General features: G+C 43.8%; 1 protein-coding gene across 1 annotated transcript in view; it reads right to left on the bottom strand.

Moving 5' to 3' along the window:
• The window catches only part of LOC148539145 (receptor-type tyrosine-protein phosphatase eta-like), a 168,045-nt gene that overhangs the window by 36,022 nt on the left and 111,410 nt on the right, over positions 1-20,613 (bottom strand). Inside the window, exons 16-18 of the mRNA XM_088451818.1 lie at positions 18,228-18,315; positions 15,801-15,891; positions 5,687-5,760 (exon numbers count right to left, since the gene is read on the bottom strand). Coding sequence (XP_088307944.1) covers positions 5,687-5,760; positions 15,801-15,891; positions 18,228-18,315 — 253 coding nt within the window. The remainder of the gene's footprint in view (positions 1-5,686; positions 5,761-15,800; positions 15,892-18,227; positions 18,316-20,613) is intronic.

Genomic DNA, 20,613 nt, shown 5'->3' with positions numbered 1-20,613 from the left:
CTGTTATATCTCATTATCATCTCTCCTCATTCATTATAATCCATCCTCACACATCATATTATTACCCATACTCCCAACCATGCTGTTATATCTCATTATCATCATCTCTCCTCATTATTATAATCCATCCTCACACATCATATTATTACCCATACTCCCAAACATGCTGTTATATCTCATTATCATCATCTCTCATTATTATAATCCATCCTCACACATCATATAATTACCCATACTCCCAGTCATGCTGTTATATCCCATTATCATCATCTCTCATTATTATAATCCATCCTCACATATCATATTATTACCCATACTCCCAACCATGCTGTTATATCTCATTATCATCATCTCTCCTCATTCATTATAATCCATCCTCACACATCTTGTTATTACCCATACTCCTAACCATGCTGTTATATCTCATTATCATCATCTCTCCTCATTATTCTAATCCATCCTCACATATATTATTACCCATACTCCTCCCAACCATGCTGTTATATCTCATTATCATCATCTCTCCTCATTATTATAATCCATCCTCACACATCATATTATTACCCATACTCCCAACCATGCTGTTATATCTCATTATCATCATCTCTCATTATTATAATCCATCTTCACACATCATATTATTACCCATACTCCCAACAATGCTGTTATATCACATTATCATCATCTCTCCTTATTCATTATAATCCATCTTCACACATCATATATTACCCATACTCCCAACCATGCTGTTATATCCCATTATCATCATCTCTCATTATTATAATCCATCCTCACATATCATATTATTACCCATACTCCCAACCATGCTGTTATATCTCATTATCATCATCACTCCTCATTCATTATAATCCATCCTCACACATCTTATTATTACCCATACTCCTAACCATGCTGTTATATCTCATTATCATCATCTCTCCTCATTATAATCCATCCTCACACATCATATTACCCATACTCCCAACCATGCTGTTATATCTCATTATCATCATCTCTCCTCATTATTCTAATCCATCCTCAGATATGATATTATTACCCATACTCCTCCCAACCATGCTGTTATATCTCATTATCATCATCTCTCCTCATTATTATAATCCATGCTCACACATCATATTATTACCCATACTCCCAACCATGCTGTTATATCTCATTACCATTTCTCCTCATTCATTATAATCCATCCTCACATATCATATTATTACCCATACTCCCAAACATGCTGTTATATCTCATTATCATCATCTCTCCTCATTATTATAATCCATCCTCACACATCATAGTATTAACATACTCCCAACCATGCTGTTATATCTCATTATCATCATCTCTCATTATTATAATCCATCCTCACATATCATATATTACCCATACTCCCAAAAATGCTGTTATATTTCATTATCATCTCTCCTCATTATTATAATCCATCCTCACACATCATATTATTACACATACTCCCTATCATGCTGTTATATCTCATTATCATCATCTCTCCTCATTATTATAATCCATCCTCACATATCATATTATTACCCATACTCCTAACCATGCTGTTATATCTCATTATCATCATCTCTCCTCATTATAATCCATCTTCACACATCATATTATTACCATACTCCCAACCATGCTGTTATATCTCAATATCATCATCTCTCCTCATTATAATCCATCCGCACACATCATATTATTACCCATACTCCCAACCATGCTGTAATATCTCATTATCATCATCTCTCCTCATTATAATCCACCCTCACATATCATATTATTACCCATACTCCCATCCATGCTGTTATATCTCATTATCATCATCTCTACTCATTATAATCCACCCTCACATATCATATTATTACACATACTCCCAACCATGCTGTTGTATCTCATTATCATCATCTCTACTCATTATAATCCACCCTCACATATCATATTATTACACATACTCCCAACCATGCTGTTATATCTCATTATCATCATCTCTCCTCATTATTATAATCCATCCTCACATATCATATTATTACACATACTCCCCACCATGCTGTTATATCTCATTATCATATTTTCTCCTCATTCATTATAATCCATCCTCACACATCATATTATTACCCATACTCCCAACCATGCTGTTATATCTCATTATCATCATCTCTCTTCATTATAATCCATCCTCAAATATCATATTACCCATACTCCTCCCAACCATGCTGTTACATCTCATTATCATCTCTCCTCATTATAATCCATCCTCACATACAATGTATCATTATTACCCATACTCCCAACCATGCTGTTATATCTCATTATCATCATCTCTCATTATTATAATCCATCTTCACACATCATATTATTACCCATGCTCCCAACCATGCTGTTATATCTCATTATCATCATCTCTCCTCATTATTATAATCCATCCTCACACATCATATTATTACCCATACTCCCAAACATGCTGTTATATCTCATTATCATCATCTCTCATTATTATAATCCATCCTCACACATCATATTATTACCCATACTCCCAGTCATGCTGTTATATCCCATTATCATCATCTCTCATTATTATAATCCATCCTCACATATCATATTATTACCCATACTCCCAACCATGCTGTTATATCTCATTATCATCATCTCTCCTCATTCATTATAATCCATCCTCACACATCTTATTATTACCCATACTCCTAACCATGCTGTTATATCTCATTATCATCATCTCTCCTCATTATTCTAATCCATCCTCACATATATTATTACCCATACTCCTCCCAACCATGCTGTTATATCTCATTATCATCATCTCTCCTCATTATTATAATCCATCCTCACACATCATATTATTACCCATACTCCCAACCATGCTGTTATATCTCATTATCATCATCTCTCATTATTATAATCCATCTTCACACATCATATTATTACCCATACTCCCAACAATGCTGTTATATCACATTATCATCATCTCTCCTTATTCATTATAATCCATCTTCACACATCATATATTACCCATACTCCCAACCATGCTGTTATATCCCATTATCATCATCTCTCATTATTATAATCCATCTTCACATATCATATTATTACCCATACTCCCAACCATGCTGTTATATCTCATTATCATCATCTCTCCTCATTATTATAATCCATGCTCACACATCATATTATTACCCATACTCCCAACCATGCTGTTATATCTCATTATCATTTCTCCTCATTCATTATAATCCATCCTCACATATCATATTATTACCCATACTCCCAAACATGCTGTTATATCTCATTATCATCATCTCTCCTCATTATTATAATCCATCCTCACACATCATAGTATTAACATACTCCCAACCATGCTGTTATATCTCATTATCATCATCTCTCATTATTATAATCCATCCTCACATATCATATATTACCCATACTCCCAAAAATGCTGTTATATCTCATTATCATCTCTCCTCATTATTATAATCCATCCTCACACATCATATTATTACACATACTCCCTATCATGCTGTTATATCTCATTATCATCATCTCTCCTCATTATTATAATCCATCCTCACATATCATATTATTACCCATACTCCTAACCATGCTGTTATATCTCATTATCATCATCTCTCCTCATTATAATCCACCTTCACACATCATATTATTACCATACTCCCAACCATGCTGTTATATCTCAATATCATCATCTCTCCTCATTATTATAATCCATCCGCACACATCATATTATTACCCATACTCCCAACCATGCTGTTATATCTCATTATCATCATCTCTCCTCATTATAATCCATCCTCACACATCATATTATTACCATACTCCCATCCGTGCTGTTATATCTCATTATCATCATCTCTCCTCATTATAATCCACCCTCACATATCATATTATTACACATACTCCCATCCATGCTGTTATATCTCATTATCATCATCTCTCCTCATTATAATCCATCCTCACACATCATATTATTACCATACTCCCATCCATGCTGTTATATCTCATTATCATCATCTCTCCTCATTATAATCCACCCTCACATATCATATTATTACCCATACTCCCATCCATGCTGTTATATCTCATTATCATCATCTCTACTCATTATAATCCACCCTCACATATCATATTATTACACATACTCCCAACCATGCTGTTATATCTCATTATCATCATCTCTACTCATTATAATCCACCCTCACATATCATATTATTACACATACTCCCAACCATGCTGTGATATCTCATTATCATCATCTCTCCTCATTATTATAATCCATCCTCACACATCATATTATTACCCATGCACCCAACCATGCTGTTATATCTCATTATCATCATCTCTCCACATTATTATAATCCATCCTCTCATATCATATTATTACCCATACTCCTAACCATGCTGTTATATCTCATGATCATCATCTCTCCACATTATTATAATCCATCCTCACATATCATATTATTACCCATACTCCCAACCATGCTGTTATATCTCATTATCATCATCTCTCCTCAATATCATAATCCATCCTCACATATCATATTATTACCCATACTCCCAACCATGCTGTTATATCTCATTATCATCTCTCCTTATTCATTATAATCCATCTTCACACATCATATTATTACCCATACTCCCAGTCATGCTGTTATATCTCATTATCATAATCTCTCCTTATTCATTATAATCCATCTTCACACATCATATTATTACCCATACTCCCATCCTGGAGCCGTTTTCAATTAGTTTCGCACCAGCGGAAAAGTTTCGCCTTCCATACTTTTCGCCGACATCGCTGGTTTTGGCCGAGAAAACTTTGTGCGCGCCCCAGTTATTCACCATATTCAATTCCAAAAGACACGAAAACGCGTCCCGGCGAATGTGAAACAGGCAAAAAGTGCTGTCAGATTTGGGGAAATTAGCCTGACACCCCAAAAAAATGCACTAACATTGGGGATCAATCTAGATGTCAATGAATAGCCCTAATAAAGCTATTTGGGGTACTTAAGTTGTGACAATTGCTTCTAGTTAGCATCTTTGCACAAGTGGTGAAGAATAGCATTAAGCAGTATTTATTGGTGAAAGTCCTGTTAAATTTGGGGGAATTGAAAGTGGATGCTAGCATATTTTAAAGTCTCTAAAGTAAAGTTTTAAAAAACGCAAGCACCTGCAAACAAAAAAACACCTCACCCATACTTGCAGTCCCCCAAAAAGTCTATTTTGCTAGTTTTTTTGTTTGTATCCCCACTTTGTACTTTTTTGTCCCCAAATTCAAAGTACTTTTTTGGGGTGTTCCTCACTTTTTTTTTCCGCAGTTGTCCTTTGCACCCCAAAATAAAAAAATGCACAAATTTTCTCCTGCTATTAAGTGGCGTTTCTTTTTCACGTATTATATTGCAATGACTTTCCGCGTATGCGAAAAATATTTGGAATTGAATACGGAGATAAGTTTACGACTGTCGAAAAATCAAAATTCGCGATACTTTTTTGCGGATCCCTTCTTTTTGCGGCTAAATTAATACAGCCCCATGATGTTATATCTCGTTAATATCATCATCTCTCCTCATTATTATAATCCATCCTCGATCACCCCGCCAGCTCCATCGTTCATCCTCAGTGGTCATACACAGTACTTACAGGAATGTAGCTGGCATTAATGTATCCCATGATAGAGTTTTGAAAGGTTGACAGTCTGACACGAGTTTTATCATCTACAATGTAATGGAACAATAGTGATTATTAAAAGGAACAGCATAGCATAGATAATAATGCATTAACAAGTCGAGCAGACAGCCATATGGTAAGACTTGCATAACTGCAGGAGCTGGTGTACATGAAAGTGCACTTCCCCTGAAAAATGCAGCATAACAGCACAAATCTGACTCCAGGAACCATTAGGTATGTAATCACGAATGTCACTAATAGCCTATACATACAAAGCCGCGTGTATCTTACCTGTACATATTATTTAATTAAATGTAGCTGCAGCTATTGCCTAGTATCCCAGTAAATGTAGCTGCAGCTGTTTCCTAATGTCCCAGTAAATGTTGCTGCAGTTGTTGCCTAGTGTGCCAGTAAATGTAGCTGCAGCTGTTCCCTAGTGTCCCAGTAACTGCAGCTGCAGCTGTTCCCTAGTGTCCCAGTAAATGTAGCTGCAGCTGTTCCCTAGTGTCCCAGTAAATGTAGCTGCAGCTGTTCCCTAGTGTCCCAGTAAATGTAGCTGCAGCTGTTCCTTAGTGTCCCAGTAAATGTAGCTGCAGCTGTTCCCTGGTGTCCCAGTAAATGTAGCTGCAGCTCATACCGTGTGTCCCAGTAAATGTCGCTGCAGCTATACCCTAGTGTCCCAGTAAATGTAGCTGCAGCTGTTCCTTAGTGTCCCAGTAAATGTAGCTGCAGCTGTTCCCTAGTGTCCCAGTAAATGTAGCTGCAGCTGTTCCTTAGTGTCCCAGTAAATGTAGCTGCAGCTGTTCCCTGGTGTCCCAGTAAATGTAGCTGCAGCTCATACCGTGTGCCCAGTAAATGTAGCTGGAGCTATTCCCTAGTGTCCCAGTAAATGTAGCTGCAGCTGTTCCCTAGTGTCCCAGTAATGTAGCTGCAGCTATTCCCTAGTATCCCAGTAAATGTAGCTGCAGCTGTTCCCTATTGTCTCAGTAAATGTAGCTGCAGCTGTTCCCTAGTGTCCCAGTAAATGTAGCTGCAGCTCATACCGTGTGTCCCAGTAAATATATCTGCAGCTGTTCCCTAGTGTCCCAGTAAATGTAGCTGCAGCTGTTCCCTAGTGTCCCAGTAAATGTAGCTTCAGCTGTTCCCTAGTGTACTAGTAAATGTAGCTGCAGCTCATACTGTGTGTCCCAGTAAATGTAGCTGCAGCTATTCCCTAATGTCCCAGTAAATGTAGCTGCAGCTATTCCCGAGTGTCCCAGTAAATGTAGCTGCAGCTCATAACATGTGTCCCAGTAAACGTAGCTGCAGCTGTTCCCTAGTGTCCCAGTAAATGTAGCTGCAGCTCATACCGTGTGTCCCAGTAAATGTAGCTGCAGCTATTCTCTAGTGTCGCAAGTAAATGTAGCTGCAGCTGTTACCTTCTATCCCAGAAAATGTAGCTGCAGCTATTGCCTAGTATCCCAGGAAATGTAGCTGCAGCTGTTCCCTAGTGTCCCAATAAATGTAGCTGCAGCTGTTCCCTAGTGTCCCAGTAAATGTAGCTGCAGCTGTTTTCTAGTGTCCCCGTAAATGTAGCTGCAGCTGTTCCCTAGTGTCCCAGAAAATGTATCTGCAGCTCATACTGTGTGCCCAGTAAATGTAGCTGCAGCTATTCCCTAGTGTCCCAGTAAATGTAGCTGCAGGTGTTCCCTAGTGTCCCAGTAATGTAGCTGCAGCTACTCCCTAGTGTCCCAGTAAATGTAGCTGCAGCTGTTACCTTCTATCCCAGAAAATGTAGCTTCAGCTATTCCCTAGTGTCCCCGTAAATGTAGCTGCAGCTGTTCCCTAATGTCCCCGTAAATGTAGCTGCAGCTATTCCCTAGTGTCCCAGTAAATGTAGCTGCAGCTGTTCCTTAGTGTCCCAGTAAATGTAGCTGCAGCTGTTACCTTCTATCCCAGAAAATGTAGCTTCAGCTATTCCCTAGTGTCCCAGTAAATGTAGCTGCAGCTGTTCCCTAATGTCCCCGTAAATGTAGCTGCAGCTATTCCCTAGTGTCCCAGTAAATGTAGCTGCAGCTGTTCCATAGTGTCCCAGTAAATGTAGCTGCAGCTGTTCCCTAGTGTCCCAGTAAATGTAGCTGCAGCTCATACCGTGTGTCCCAGTAAATGTAGCTGCAGCTGTTCCCTAGTGTCCCAGTAAATGTAGCTGCAGCTATTCTATAGTGTCCCAGTAAATGTAGCTGCAGCTGTTCCCTAATGTCCCAGTAAATGTAGCTGCAGCTGTTCCCTAGTGTCCCAGTAAATGTAGCTGCAGCTGTTCCCTAGTGTCCCAGTAAATGTAGCTGCAGCTGTTCCCTAGTGTCCCAGTAAATGTAGCTGCAGCTGTTCCCTATTGTCCCAGTAAATGTAGCTGCAGCTGTTCCCTAGTGTCTCAGTAAATGTAGCTGCAGCTGTTCCCTAGTGTCCCAATAAATGTAGCTGCAGCTGTTCCCTAGTGTCCCAGTAAATGTAGCTGCAGCTGTTCCCTAGTGTCCCAGTAAATGTAGCTGCAGCTGTTCCCTAGTGTCTCAGTAAATGTAGCTGCAGCTGTTCCCTAGTATCCCAATAAATGTAGCTGCAGCTATTCCATAGTGTCCCAGTAAATGTAGCTGCAGCTGTTCCTTAGTGTCCCAGTAAATGTAGCTGCAGCTGTTCCCTAGTGTCCCAGTAAATGTAGCTGCAGCTCATACCGTGTGTCCCAGTAAATGTAGCTGCAGCTGTTTCCTAGTGTCCCAGTAAATGTAGCTGCAGCTCATACCGTGTGTCCCAGTAAATGTAGCTGCAGCTGTTTCCTAGTGTCCCAGTAAATGTAGCTGCAGCTGTTACCTTCTCTCCCAGAAAATGTAGCTGCAGCTGTTACCTTCTATCCCAGAAAATGTAGCTGCAGCTATTGCCTAGTGTCCCAGTAAATGTAGCTGCAGCTGTTCCCTAGTGTTCCAGTAAATGTAGCTGCAGCTGTACCCTAGTGTCCCAGTAAATGTAGCTGCAGCTGTTCCCTAGTGTCCCAGTAAATGTAGCTGCAGCTGTTCCCTAGTGTCCCAGTAAATGTAGCTGCAGCTGTTCCTTAGTGTCTCAGTAAATGTAGCTGCAGCTGTTCCCTAGTGTCCCAGTAAATGTAGCTGCAGCTATTCTCTAGTGTCCCAGTAAATGTAGCTGCAGCTGTTCCCTAGTGTCCCAGTAAATGTTGCTGCAGCTGTTCCCTAGTGTTCCAGTAAATGTAGCTGCAGCTGTACCCTAGTGTCCCAGTAAATGTAGCTGCAGATGTTCCCTAGTGTCCCAGTAAATGTAGCTGCAGCTGTTCCCTAGTGTCCCACTAAATGTAGCTGCAGCTGTTCCTTAGTGTCCCAGTAAATGTAGCTGCAGCTGTTCCCTAGTGTCCCAGTAAATGTAGCTGCAGCTATTCTCTAGTGTCCCCGTAAATGTAGCTGCAGCTGTTCCCTAGTGTCCCAGTAAATGTAGCTGCAGCTCATACTGTATGCCCAGTAAATGTAGCTGCAGCTATTCCCTAGTGTCCCAGTAAATGTAGCTGCAGGTGTTCCCTAGTGTCCCAGTAATGTAGCTGCAGCTACTCCCTAGTGTCCCAGTAAATGTAGCTGCAGCTGTTCCTTAGTGTCCCAATAAATGTAGCTGCAGCTGTTCCCTAGTGTCCCAGTAAATGTAGCTGCAGCTATTCTCTAGTGTCCCCGTAAATGTAGCTGCAGCTGTTCCCTAGTGTCCCAGTAAATGTAGCTGCAGCTCATACTGTGTGCCCAGTAAATGTAGCTGCAGCTATTCCCTAGTGTCCCAGTAAATGTAGCTGCAGGTGTTCCCTAGTGTCCCAGTAATGTAGCTGCAGCTACTCCCTAGTGTCCCAGTAAATGTAGCTGCAGCTGTTACCTTCTATCCCAGAAAATGTAGCTTCAGCTATTCCCTAGTGTCCCCGTAAATGTAGCTGCAGCTCATACTGTGTGCCCAATAAATGTAGCTGCAGCTATTCCCTAGTGTCCCAGTAAATGTAGCTGCAGGTGTTCCCTAGTGTCCCAGTAATGTAGCTGCAGCTACTCCCTAGTGTCCCAGTAAATGTAGCTGCAGCTGTTACCTTCTATCCCAGAAAATGTAGCTTCAGCTATTCCCTAGTGTCCCCGTAAATGTAGCTGCAGCTGTTCCCTAATGTCCCCGTAAATGTAGCTGCAGCTATTCCCTAGTGTCCCAGTAAATGTAGCTGCAGCTGTTCCTTAGTGTCCCAGTAAATGTAGCTGCAGCTGTTACCTTCTATCCCAGAAAATGTAGCTTCAGCTATTCCCTAGTGTCCCAGTAAATGTAGCAGCAGCTGTTCCCTAATGTCCCCGTAAATGTAGCTGCAGCTATTCCCTAGTGTCCCAGTAAATGTAGCTGCAGCTGTTCCTTAGTGTCCCAGTAAATGTAGCTGCAGCTGTTCCCTAGTGTCCCAGTAAATGTAGCTGCAGCTCATACCGTGTGTCCCAGTAAATGTAGCTGCAGCTGTTCCCTAGTGTCCCAGTAAATGTAGCTGCAGCTGTTCTCTAGTGTCCCAGTAAATGTAGCTGCAGCTGTTCCCTAATGTCCCAGTAAATGTAGCTGCAGCTGTTCCCTAGTGTTCCAGTAAATGTAGCTGCAGCTATTCCCTAGTGTCCCAGTAAATGTAGCTGCAGCTGTTCCCTAGTGTCCCAGTAAATGTAGCTGCAGCTGTTCCTTAGTGTCCCAGTAAATGTAGCTGCAGCTGTTCCCTAGTGTCCCAGTAAAAGTAGCTGCAGCTGTTCCTTAGTGTCCCAGTAAGTGTAGCTTCAGCTATTCCCTAGTGTCCCCGTAAATGTAGCTGCAGCTCATACTGTGTGCCCAATAAATGTAGCTGCAGCTATTCCCTAGTGTCCCAGTAAATGTAGCTGCAGGTGTTCCCTAGTGTCCCAGTAATGTAGCTGCAGCTACTCCCTAGTGTCCCAGTAAATGTAGCTGCAGCTGTTACCTTCTATCCCAGAAAATGTAGCTTCAGCTATTCCCTAGTGTCCCCGTAAATGTAGCTGCAGCTGTTCCCTAATGTCCCCGTAAATGTAGCTGCAGCTATTCCCTAGTGTCCCAGTAAATGTAGCTGCAGCTGTTCCTTAGTGTCCCAGTAAATGTAGCTGCAGCTGTTACCTTCTATCCCAGAAAATGTAGCTTCAGCTATTCCCTAGTGTCCCAGTAAATGTAGCTGCAGCTGTTCCCTAATGTCCCCGTAAATGTAGCTGCAGCTATTCCCTAGTATCCCAGTAAATGTAGCTGCAGCTGTTCCTTAGTGTCCCAGTAAATGTAGCTGCAGCTGTTCCCTAGTGTCCCAGTAAATGTAGCTGCAGCTCATACCGTGTGTCCCAGTAAATGTAGCTGCAGCTGTTCCCTAGTGTCCCAGTAAATGTAGCTGCAGCTGTTCTCTAGTGTCCCAGTAAATGTAGCTGCAGCTGTTCCCTAATGTCCCAGTAAATGTAGCTGCAGCTGTTCCCTAGTGTTCCAGTAAATGTAGCTGCAGCTATTCCCTAGTGTCCCAGTAAATGTAGCTGCAGCTGTTCCCTAGTGTCTCAGTAAATGTAGCTGCATCTGTTCCCTAGTGTCCCAATAAATGTAGCTGCAGCTGTTCCCTAGTGTCCCAGTAAATGTAGCTGCAGCTGTTCCCTATTGTCCCAGTAAATGTAGCTGCAGCTGTTCCCTAGTGTCCCAGTAAATGTAGCTGCAGATGTTCCCTAGTGTCCCAGTAAATGTAGCTGCAGCTGTTCCCTAGTGTCTCAGTAAATGTAGCTGCAGCTGTTCCCTAGTGTCCCAATAAATGTAGCTGCAGCTGTTCCCTAGTGTCCCAGTAAATGTAGCTGCAGCTGTTCCCTAGTGTCCCAGTAAATGTAGCTGCAGCTGTTCCCTAGTGTCCCAGTAAATGTAGCTGCAGCTGTTCCTTAGTGTCCCAGTAAATGTAGCTGCAGCTGTTCCCTAGTGTCCCAGTAAATGTAGCTGCAGCTGTTCCTTAGTGTCCCAGTAAGTGTAGCTGCAGCTATTCCCTAGTGTCCCAGTAAATGTAGCTGCAGCTGTTCCTTAGTGTCCCAGTAAATGTAGCTGCAGCTGTTCCCTAGTGTCCCAGTAAATGTAGCTGCAGCTCATACCGTGTGTCCCAGTAAATGTAGCTGCAGCTGTTTCCTAGTGTCCCAGTAAATGTAGCTGCAGCTGTTTCCTAGTGTCCCAGTAAATGTAGCTGCAGCTCATACCGTGTGTCCCAGTAAATGTAGCTGCAGCTGTTTCCTAGTGTCCCAGTAAATGTAGCTGCAGCTGTTACCTTCTATCCCAGAAAATGTAGCTGCAGCTGTTACCTTCTATCCCAGAAAATGTAGCTGCAGCTATTGCCTAGTGTCCCAGTAAATGTAGCTGCAGCTGTTCCCTAGTGTTCCAGTAAATGTAGCTGCAGCTGTACCCTAGTGTCCCAGTAAATGTAGCTGCAGCTGTTCCCTAGTGTCCCAGTAAATGTAGCTGCAGCTGTTCCCTAGTGTCCCAGTAAATGTAGCTGCAGCTGTTCCTTAGTGTCCCAGTAAATGTAGCTGCAGCTATTCTCTAGTGTCCCCGTAAATGTAGCTGCAGCTGTTCCCTAGTGTCCCAGTAAATGTAGCTGCAGCTCATACTGTGTGCCCAGTAAATGTAGCTGCAGCTATTCCCTAGTGTCCCAGTAAATGTAGCTGCAGGTGTTCCCTAGTGTCCCAGTAATGTAGCTGCAGCTACTCCCTAGTGTCCCAGTAAATGTAGCTGCAGCTGTTCCTTAGTGTTCCAGTAAATGTAGCTGCAGCTGTTCCCTAGTGTCCCAGTAAATGTAGCTGCAGCTATTCTCTAGTGTCCCCTTAAATGTAGCTGCAGCTGTTCCCTAGTGTCCCAGTAAATGTAGCTGCAGCTCATACTGTGTGCCCAGAAAATGTAGCTGCAGCTATTCCCTAGTGTCCCAGTAAATGTAGCTGCAGGTGTTCCCTAGTGTCCCAGTAATGTAGCTGCAGCTACTCCCTAGTGTCCCAGTAAATGTAGCTGCAGCTGTTACCTTCTATCCCAGAAAATGTAGCTTCAGCTATTCCCTAGTGTCCCCGTAAATGTAGCTGCAGCTGTTCCCTAATGTCCCCGTAAATGTAGCTGCAGCTATTCCCTAGTGTCCCAGTAAATGTAGCTGCAGCTGTTCCTTAGTGTCCCAGTAAATGTAGCTGCAGCTGTTACCTTCTATCCCAGAAAATGTAGCTTCAGCTATTCCCTAGTGTCCCAGTAAATGTAGCTGCAGCTGTTCCCTAATGTCCCCGTAAATGTAGCTGCAGCTATTCCCTAGTGTCCCAGTAAATGTAGCTGCAGCTGTTCCTTAGTGTCCCAGTAAATGTAGCTGCAGCTGTTCCCTAGTGTCCCAGTAAATGTAGCTGCAGCTCATACCGTGTGTCCCAGTAAATGTAGCTGCAGCTGTTCCCTAGTGTCCCAGTAAATGTAGCTGCAGCTATTCTCTAGTGTCCCAGTAAATGTAGCTGCAGCTGTTCCCTAATGTCCCAGTAAATGTAGCTGCAGCTGTTCCCTAGTGTCCCAGTAAATGTAGCTGCAGCTGTTCCCTAGTGTCCCAGTAAATGTAGCTGCAGCTGTTCCCTAGTGTCCCAGTAAATGTAGCTGCAGCTGTTCCCTAGTGTCTCAGTAAATGTAGCTGCAGCTGTTCCCTAGTGTCCCAATAAATGTAGCTGCAGCTGTTCCCTAGTGTCCCAGTAAATGTAGCTGCAGCTGTTCCCTAGTGTCCCAGTAAATGTAGCTGCAGCTGTTCCCTAGTGTCTCAGTAAATGTAGCTGCAGCTGTTCCCTAGTGTCCCAATAAATGTAGCTGCAGCTATTCCCTAGTGTCCCAGTAAATGTAGCTGCAGCTGTTCCTTAGTGTCCCAGTAAATGTAGCTGCAGCTGTTCCCTAGTGTCCCAGTAAATGTAGCTGCAGCTCATACCGTGTGTCCCAGTAAATGTAGCTGCAGCTGTTTCCTAGTGTCCCAGTAAATGTAGCTGCAGCTCATACCGTGTGTCCCAGTAAATGTAGCTGCAGCTGTTTCCTAGTGTCCCAGTAAATGTAGCTGCAGCTGTTACCTTCTATCCCAGAAAATGTAGCTGCAGCTGTTACCTTCTATCCCAGAAAATGTAGCTGCAGCTATTCCCTAGTGTCCCAGTAAATGTAGCTGCAGCTGTTCCCTAGTGTCCCAGTAAATGTAGCTGCAGCTGTTCCCTAGTGTCCCAGTAAATGTAGCTGCAGCTGTTCCCTAGTGTCCCAGTAAATGTAGCTGCAGCTGTTCCCTAGTGTCCCAGTAAATGTAGCTGCAGCTATTCTCTAGTGTCCCAGTAAATGTAGCTGCAGCTGTTCCCGTGTGTCCCAGTAAATGTAGCTGCAGCTGTTCCCTAGTGTCCCAGTAAATGTAGCTGCAGCTGTTCCCTAGTGTCCCAGTAAATGTAGCTGCAGCTGTTCCCTAGTGTCCCAGTAAATGTAGCTGCAGCTGTTCCCTAGTGTCTCAGTAAATGTAGCTGCAGCTGTTCCCTAGTGTCCCAATAAATGTAGCTGCAGCTGTTCCCTAGTGTCCCAGTAAATGTAGCTGCAGCTGTTCCCTAGTGTCCCAGTAAATGTAGCTGCAGCTGTTCCCTAGTGTCTCAGTAAATGTAGCTGCAGCTGTTCCCTAGTGTCCCAATAAATGTAGCTGCAGCTATTCCCTAGTGTCCCAGTAAATGTAGCTGCAGCTGTTCCTTAGTGTCCCAGTAAATGTAGCTGCAGCTGTTCCCTAGTGTCCCAGTAAATGTAGCTGCAGCTGTACCCTAGTGTCCCAGTAAATGTAGCTGCAGCTGTTCCCTAGTTTCCCAGTAAATGTAGCTGCAGCTGTTCCCTAGTGTCCCAGTAAATGTAGCTGCAGCTGTTCCCTAGTGTCCCAGTAAATGTAGCTGCAGCTGTTCCCTAGTGTCCCAGTAAATGTAGCTGCAGCTATTCTCTAGTGTCCCAGTAAATGTAGCTGCAGCTGTTCCCGTGTGTCCCAGTAAATGTAGCTGCAGCTGTTCCCTAGTGTCCCAGTAAATGTAGCTGCAGCTGTTCCCTAGTGTCCCAGTAAATGTAGCTGCAGCTATTCTCTAGTGTCCCAGTAAATGTAGCTGCAGCTGTTCCCTAGTGTTCCAGTAAATGTAGCTGCAGCTGTTCCCTAGTGTCCCAGTAAATGTAGCTGCAGCTGTTCCCTAGTTTCCCAGTAAATGTAGCTGCAGCTGTTCCCTAGTGTCCCAGTAAATGTAGCTGCAGCTGTTCCCTAGTGTCCCAGTAAATGTAGCTGCAGCTGTTCCCTAGTGTCCCAGTAAATGTAGCTGCAGCTGTTCCCTAGTGTCCCAATAAATGTAGCTGCAGCTATTCCCTAGTGTCCCAGTAAATGTAGCTGCAGCTGTTCCTTAGTGTCCCAATAAATGTAGCTGCAGCTGTTCCCTAGTGTCCCAGTAAATGTAGCTGCAGCTGTTCCCTAGTGTCCCAGTAAATGTAGCTGCAGCTCATACCGTGTGTCCCAGTAAATGTAGCTGCAGCTGTTTCCTAGTGTCCCAGTAAATGTAGCTGCAGCTCATACTGTGTGTCCCAGTAAATGTAGCTGCAGCTGTTTCCTAGTGTCCCAGTAAATGTAGCTGCAGCTGTTACCTTCTATCCCAGAAAATGTAGCTGCAGCTGTTACCTTCTATCCCAGAAAATGTAGCTGCAGCTATTCCCTAGTGTCCCAGTAAATGTAGCTGCAGCTGTTCCCTAGTGTTCCAGTAAATGTAGCTGCAGCTGTACCCTAGTGTCCCAGTAAATGTAGCTGCAGCTGTTCCCTAGTGTCCCAGTAAATGTAGCTGCAGCTATTCCCGTGTGTCCCAGTAAATGTAGCTGCAGCTGTTCCCTAGTGTCCCAGTAAATGTAGCTGCAGCTGTTCCCTAGTGTCCCAGTAAATGTAGCTGCAGCTGTTCTCTAGTGTCCCAGTAAATGTAGCTGCAGCTGTTCCCGTGTGTCCCAGTAAATGTAGCTGCAGCTGTTCCCTAGTGTCCCAGTAAATGACTGTGCATTGGGAGTATCATTCACTTACATGGAAAGATGCCGCCTATTTGGTTCTTTTCTGCGTTAGCTGGATGCAGAGCTAAGGAGGACGACTGTGAAATGCCGACATCCTGCAGACTCTGAGTCAGAAAATAAGTCATTAAGGCCACATTATGTAACTTCCTAAATACAGAATCTATACTAATTGAACATTTGACTAATAAATATATATATGTATGTTTAGAGACTAAATTGATAATAATGTCATGTGAGCACTGTTATAGGACGATTATAGGTGTTGTTATACAGCCAGGGATAGCATTAGGTGGAGTTAGGCAGATGCTTAGGGTGCCAATGGTTGGTGCTTATAACACTGAATAAGTGACAGAACATAACTCATCCAGTGTTTAGAATGCCCCCACACTGACATCAAGACATCAAGAATTAGCAGCCAGAAGATTCCTTTGTGTGAATCTGCTGGCAGGGGCTTCTCCCTGTCACCTATATGATGGGAGTGTGATGTCACAGCCCAGCGCCACACTTTTATTCTCCGGAACAGAGAGATTGCAGCCCCCACCTCCATGGGTGTCAAGAGGGGGGACAGGAATAAATTACACGGGCCCGGGCTTGTGAGAGGGGCCCAACAGGGACGCAGGTCAGCTGCAAAGAGGGACATTTTTCCCCTGTGCAATAATCAGCGCTCTGTGTATAGTGACGAGGAGGGCGGAGGGCATGTACACTCAAGAGGAAGTCTCTCCCCATAGGTGCCGGCTGCTGTGGGTGAGGCTGTGTGATCTGTTGGGAGAGAGTTCCTTCTGAGCGCACATGCCCCCCACCCTCACGTACTCTCCTCCCAGCCTTTCTGTGCGGCCGCCAGTGCCCTATTAGGTGCGAATTGCAAGTTGCAATTTTCACTTAGAATTCGCATAGCGAATTCCTTTTGTAATCCACTGAATCAGTCAGACTGAATTCACAACTTTCCACTCGCACCTCCCTGAGGGTTAGAGATGAAAAGGAAAATCGCTATTTTAAGGTTAAAAAGTCAGGACACTGTGCTGAACCCCTTGGACACCCTCCCTGATGACTAATTGGGCAACTGGAAGTTTCATTCACAATTACATGTAATTTTTTTGGGTTAAAAAAAATTGTCCTCAATTTACCCCAAAATCAACTTTTTTCTTTAGTTTAGGCACCCCAAATTTAATTACAAAAAAATTTTTAGTTGAAAAATTGTTTTTATCATTTTTTTTTACATTTTTCAAGGTACCCCAAAGTACCCCAAAATCACTCTGTTTCCTATTTATTTTTTTTTGCATTTTTCGTTTAATTCGTTTGAGATTAAACAAAAAGAACTTGTTTTTTTTATCATTTTCTTGCATTTAAAAAAACCCCCCACAAATCAGCCATTTGACACCATTTAAAAACCTACAGTACCTTCCTAATGGCCACAAACAGCCTTCTATATGATCTTGCTAACGAAATGATGCATTTTGGGGGTCCAGGATGGGCTTCCCACATTTTTATGCATTTCTCTCAAATCTCATTTGGCAGTCAATTCGCACCCCTCCGCTGCGAGTAGTGTGAATAGGCATTTTTAATTGGATTGGAGAATTCTTGAGAGCGCGCTTCACTGCGAAATTTGCGAGTTTCAAGAAACAAAGTCGCAATTCGCACCTAATAGGAGTGACCTCATAGGGGTGTAATATGTATTACCGCCGGGCGCATGGCCGGTGGTTCAATTCCCGACAGCGGCTGCCCGACAAAGGAGGAAATCCCGATCGTCCTAAAGGTAAGTATTTACTAACCTAACCCCCCTAACCCTCCTTAGGGGTGCCTAACCCTAACCCCCCATTCCCCGCTGCCTAAACCCAAGTCCCCCGGGGGGGTGCCAAACTCTAACCTCCCCCAGGGGGTGCCTAACCCTCCCTCCCCCTAGCCTAACCCTAACCTCCTGGGGGGGGTGCCTAACCCTAAGTCCCCACCGGGATCCCTAAACCCCGCGGCTGTCCGCTGCGGCGCCCGGCATCCGCTCGATCTGGATGCTGGGCGCCGGTCTCCCGACGTCGGGCAAATTACAGGCATCTACATTTAGATGCCTGTCATTCGTCCCTAGTCGGGATAAAACAGTCTGGAAGCCGGCGGTCGGCATATAGACCGTTGGGTTCCAGACTACATCCCCCCCATAGACAGTTTTCACATTGCTTAAGAGGGGCCGTGGCCTTGTCTCGCTTCCTCGGATTGGCCACACCCCCTCTCAGTACCAGGGCCCATGGATGCTCTCTGCAGCCCTGCCCATCTCCCACCTACTGAGGTAAGTAGTAAGGGTGGGAGCACAATGCAAGGGTAGGTCTTTGGTAGGGCACCATTTCTAACAGGAATCCAAACCTGAATATAGCATTTGGTTATGAAAGCTTAATAAAATGTACATAAAATGAAGTGGTATGTTTATCTTTGTTACTCTTGGTTCCGTACATACTTCATACTCATGGATGAAGCCTTTGTTGTTATCCGCTGTCAGTGTGTGAAACATTTTCTCATAGTCCTCTCTCCTCACAGCTCGTTTCCTGAAAGGTTTAATAGAAATGTTTAATTACAGCCATTTCTCAGATGTCCAAAATAGAACTAAAAAGTGCATATTGTATATATTAAACTAAGGGACATTCTATTTATATAATGACCGTATCTCTTTACGGGATGTAGTCAGCATCCCGGTGTGCTGGATGCTGACGGTCTAAATTCCGTTGCCGGAATCCCGACAGTGTCAGGATCCCGGCTCCAGTATTCCCACCGCCAGCATCCCGAGGGAAAGTATCGGGGGTTAGGCACTAGGGGGGAGGAGGTTTAGGGTGCAGGGAGGGGGAGGTTAGGTCTAGGCACCGGGGAAGGAGGGGTAAGGGCTAGTGTTAGGAACCTTCTAGTGTTGGGATTCTGACTGTCGGGATGCTGCTGTCGGCATTCTGACCGGCGGCAACCCGACCGCCGGGATCCCATACCCAACCCCTATTAACTATATATGATTGCGTGTTTGTATGTACGTATTAGAGATGACCGTGATGGTACCTCCTCTGAGATTCACTGTGAGGAGCATTGAAAAAAAGAAGAAGGAATCCTAGTGTCAATGTAGGGAACGATAGAGTCAATCTAAGGGTGAGAGTCAGGTACATACAAGGTTATGTCTGAGCCTCCCGGATGTGTGGAGGCGCACATTGAGGCAATTATGTGAAGGAAAACCTTGCTGGCACCTCTGATAACCCGCATTATAATAGTGCGCGAGGTTCCAACCAATTGAGTCTCCCATTCAATGTTACACAATTCGGCCTCCTGGGAGATATTTCTGCTATCTATGTTCCACTGTATAACACATTTGTAGAAACACTTCTCGGGAAGCTTGGCTCAGTGATTGGTGCCGCCATAGTGTTCCGTCTGAGCACAGGTTAGGTCCCGCGCCCCCTCGGTTATTATGACATCGTCACTTCTGTGTGTGTTATAATTGTGTACAGTGATTATGGAGTATATTTATTAAGTATCTGGTCTTTGACCTGATAATTATAATTCCTTATCACGAAAATAAGAAATGAAGCTTCGCCCAAACATATTAAAAAACACATGTAGGAAGAGGGGTTCCGGTAGGAGCCCATCCCAGCAGTGTGTTAGAAGTGAAGTGATCACTAATGCTGGGCGTGTTATTGCAACTGTGTGGCATGTGCCGGGGAGGGTTCCGAGGAATGGCAAAATGTAGCCCGTAGACTACAGCAGTTTAGGCCATCTGGAGCTTGGGAAATTCGGCAAACAAAGCAGCCCCTATACAAAACTATGGGGGCTGCTTTGATTTTTGTGAGTACCCCCAAATAATGAGTGTTTCTTCAGGGTCCATAGGATCTACAGGAATTAGCTTGGGGTATGATACAAGTTGGAGTGATCCGATGCACCACACAGCTCAAGCTTTGGGGCTCCCAGCATGCACTGGTCCTCCATATATACCCCACTCTCCGCAAAAGGGCATTCAGTTTTTTTGTTTGGTGCACGGCAAGTCACACCTGCTATGCAGCGGGACTGCCTAGGCAGTCCTAAGATTTTTACTTTTATGATTTACCTTAGTTTTTCAACTGTAGAGTTTAGTGACACCTTCATGAGATATCCTCAGAGGTTTGTGGGTACAACCCTTCCTGCAGACCCGGTCAGATCTTCGGTCTACCGGGAGTCTATTGGGGCCCTCCTGAGATCGGGAGTCATAGTCCCTGTTCCTGCGACGCAACAGGGAAGGGGTTATTATTCTAATTTATTTTTTATTCAAAAGCCCAATGGGTCACACCGCCCTATTCTGAATCTGAAGTCTCTCAATAAAGTCATCAAGGTGCCCAAGTTCCGTATGGAAACCCTACGGTCAAGTATGCTGGCGATGGAGCCTGGAGACTTCATGGTCTTGATCATACAAGATGCATATCTGCATGTCCCGATTGCAAGATCCCACCAAGGCTTTTTCAGATTGGTGGTAGATCAGCAACATTACCAATTTCAGGCTCTACTCTTCGGTCTAGCAACAGCCCCTCGGGTATTTACCAAGATAATGGCAGTCATGATGGCTCATCTCAGACGACAAGGAGTCAGGATACTGCCATATCTAGATGACCTCCTGATATTAGAACAATCTCAGGAGATGTTACAATGTCATCTACGGATGACCATTGTCTGCTTACAACAGCACGGCTGGGTAATCAATTGGAAAAAGTCTTCTCTTTCTCCAAATCAACAGATGGTGCACAAGGAGGCACACGAAGTCCGGCAGCGATGAAGGAAGTGGCAGAAATTCTGCTATGGGCAGAATGCAATCTTCCAGCAATCCCTGCAATATTCATCCCAGG

The sequence above is a fragment of the Taudactylus pleione genome, unplaced genomic scaffold (assembly GCF_031769625.1).
Source record: "Taudactylus pleione unplaced genomic scaffold, aTauple2 ptg000027l, whole genome shotgun sequence".
Classification (NCBI taxonomy): Eukaryota; Metazoa; Chordata; class Amphibia; order Anura; family Myobatrachidae; genus Taudactylus; species Taudactylus pleione.
This window is presented reverse-complemented; position numbering and strand designations above follow the sequence as displayed.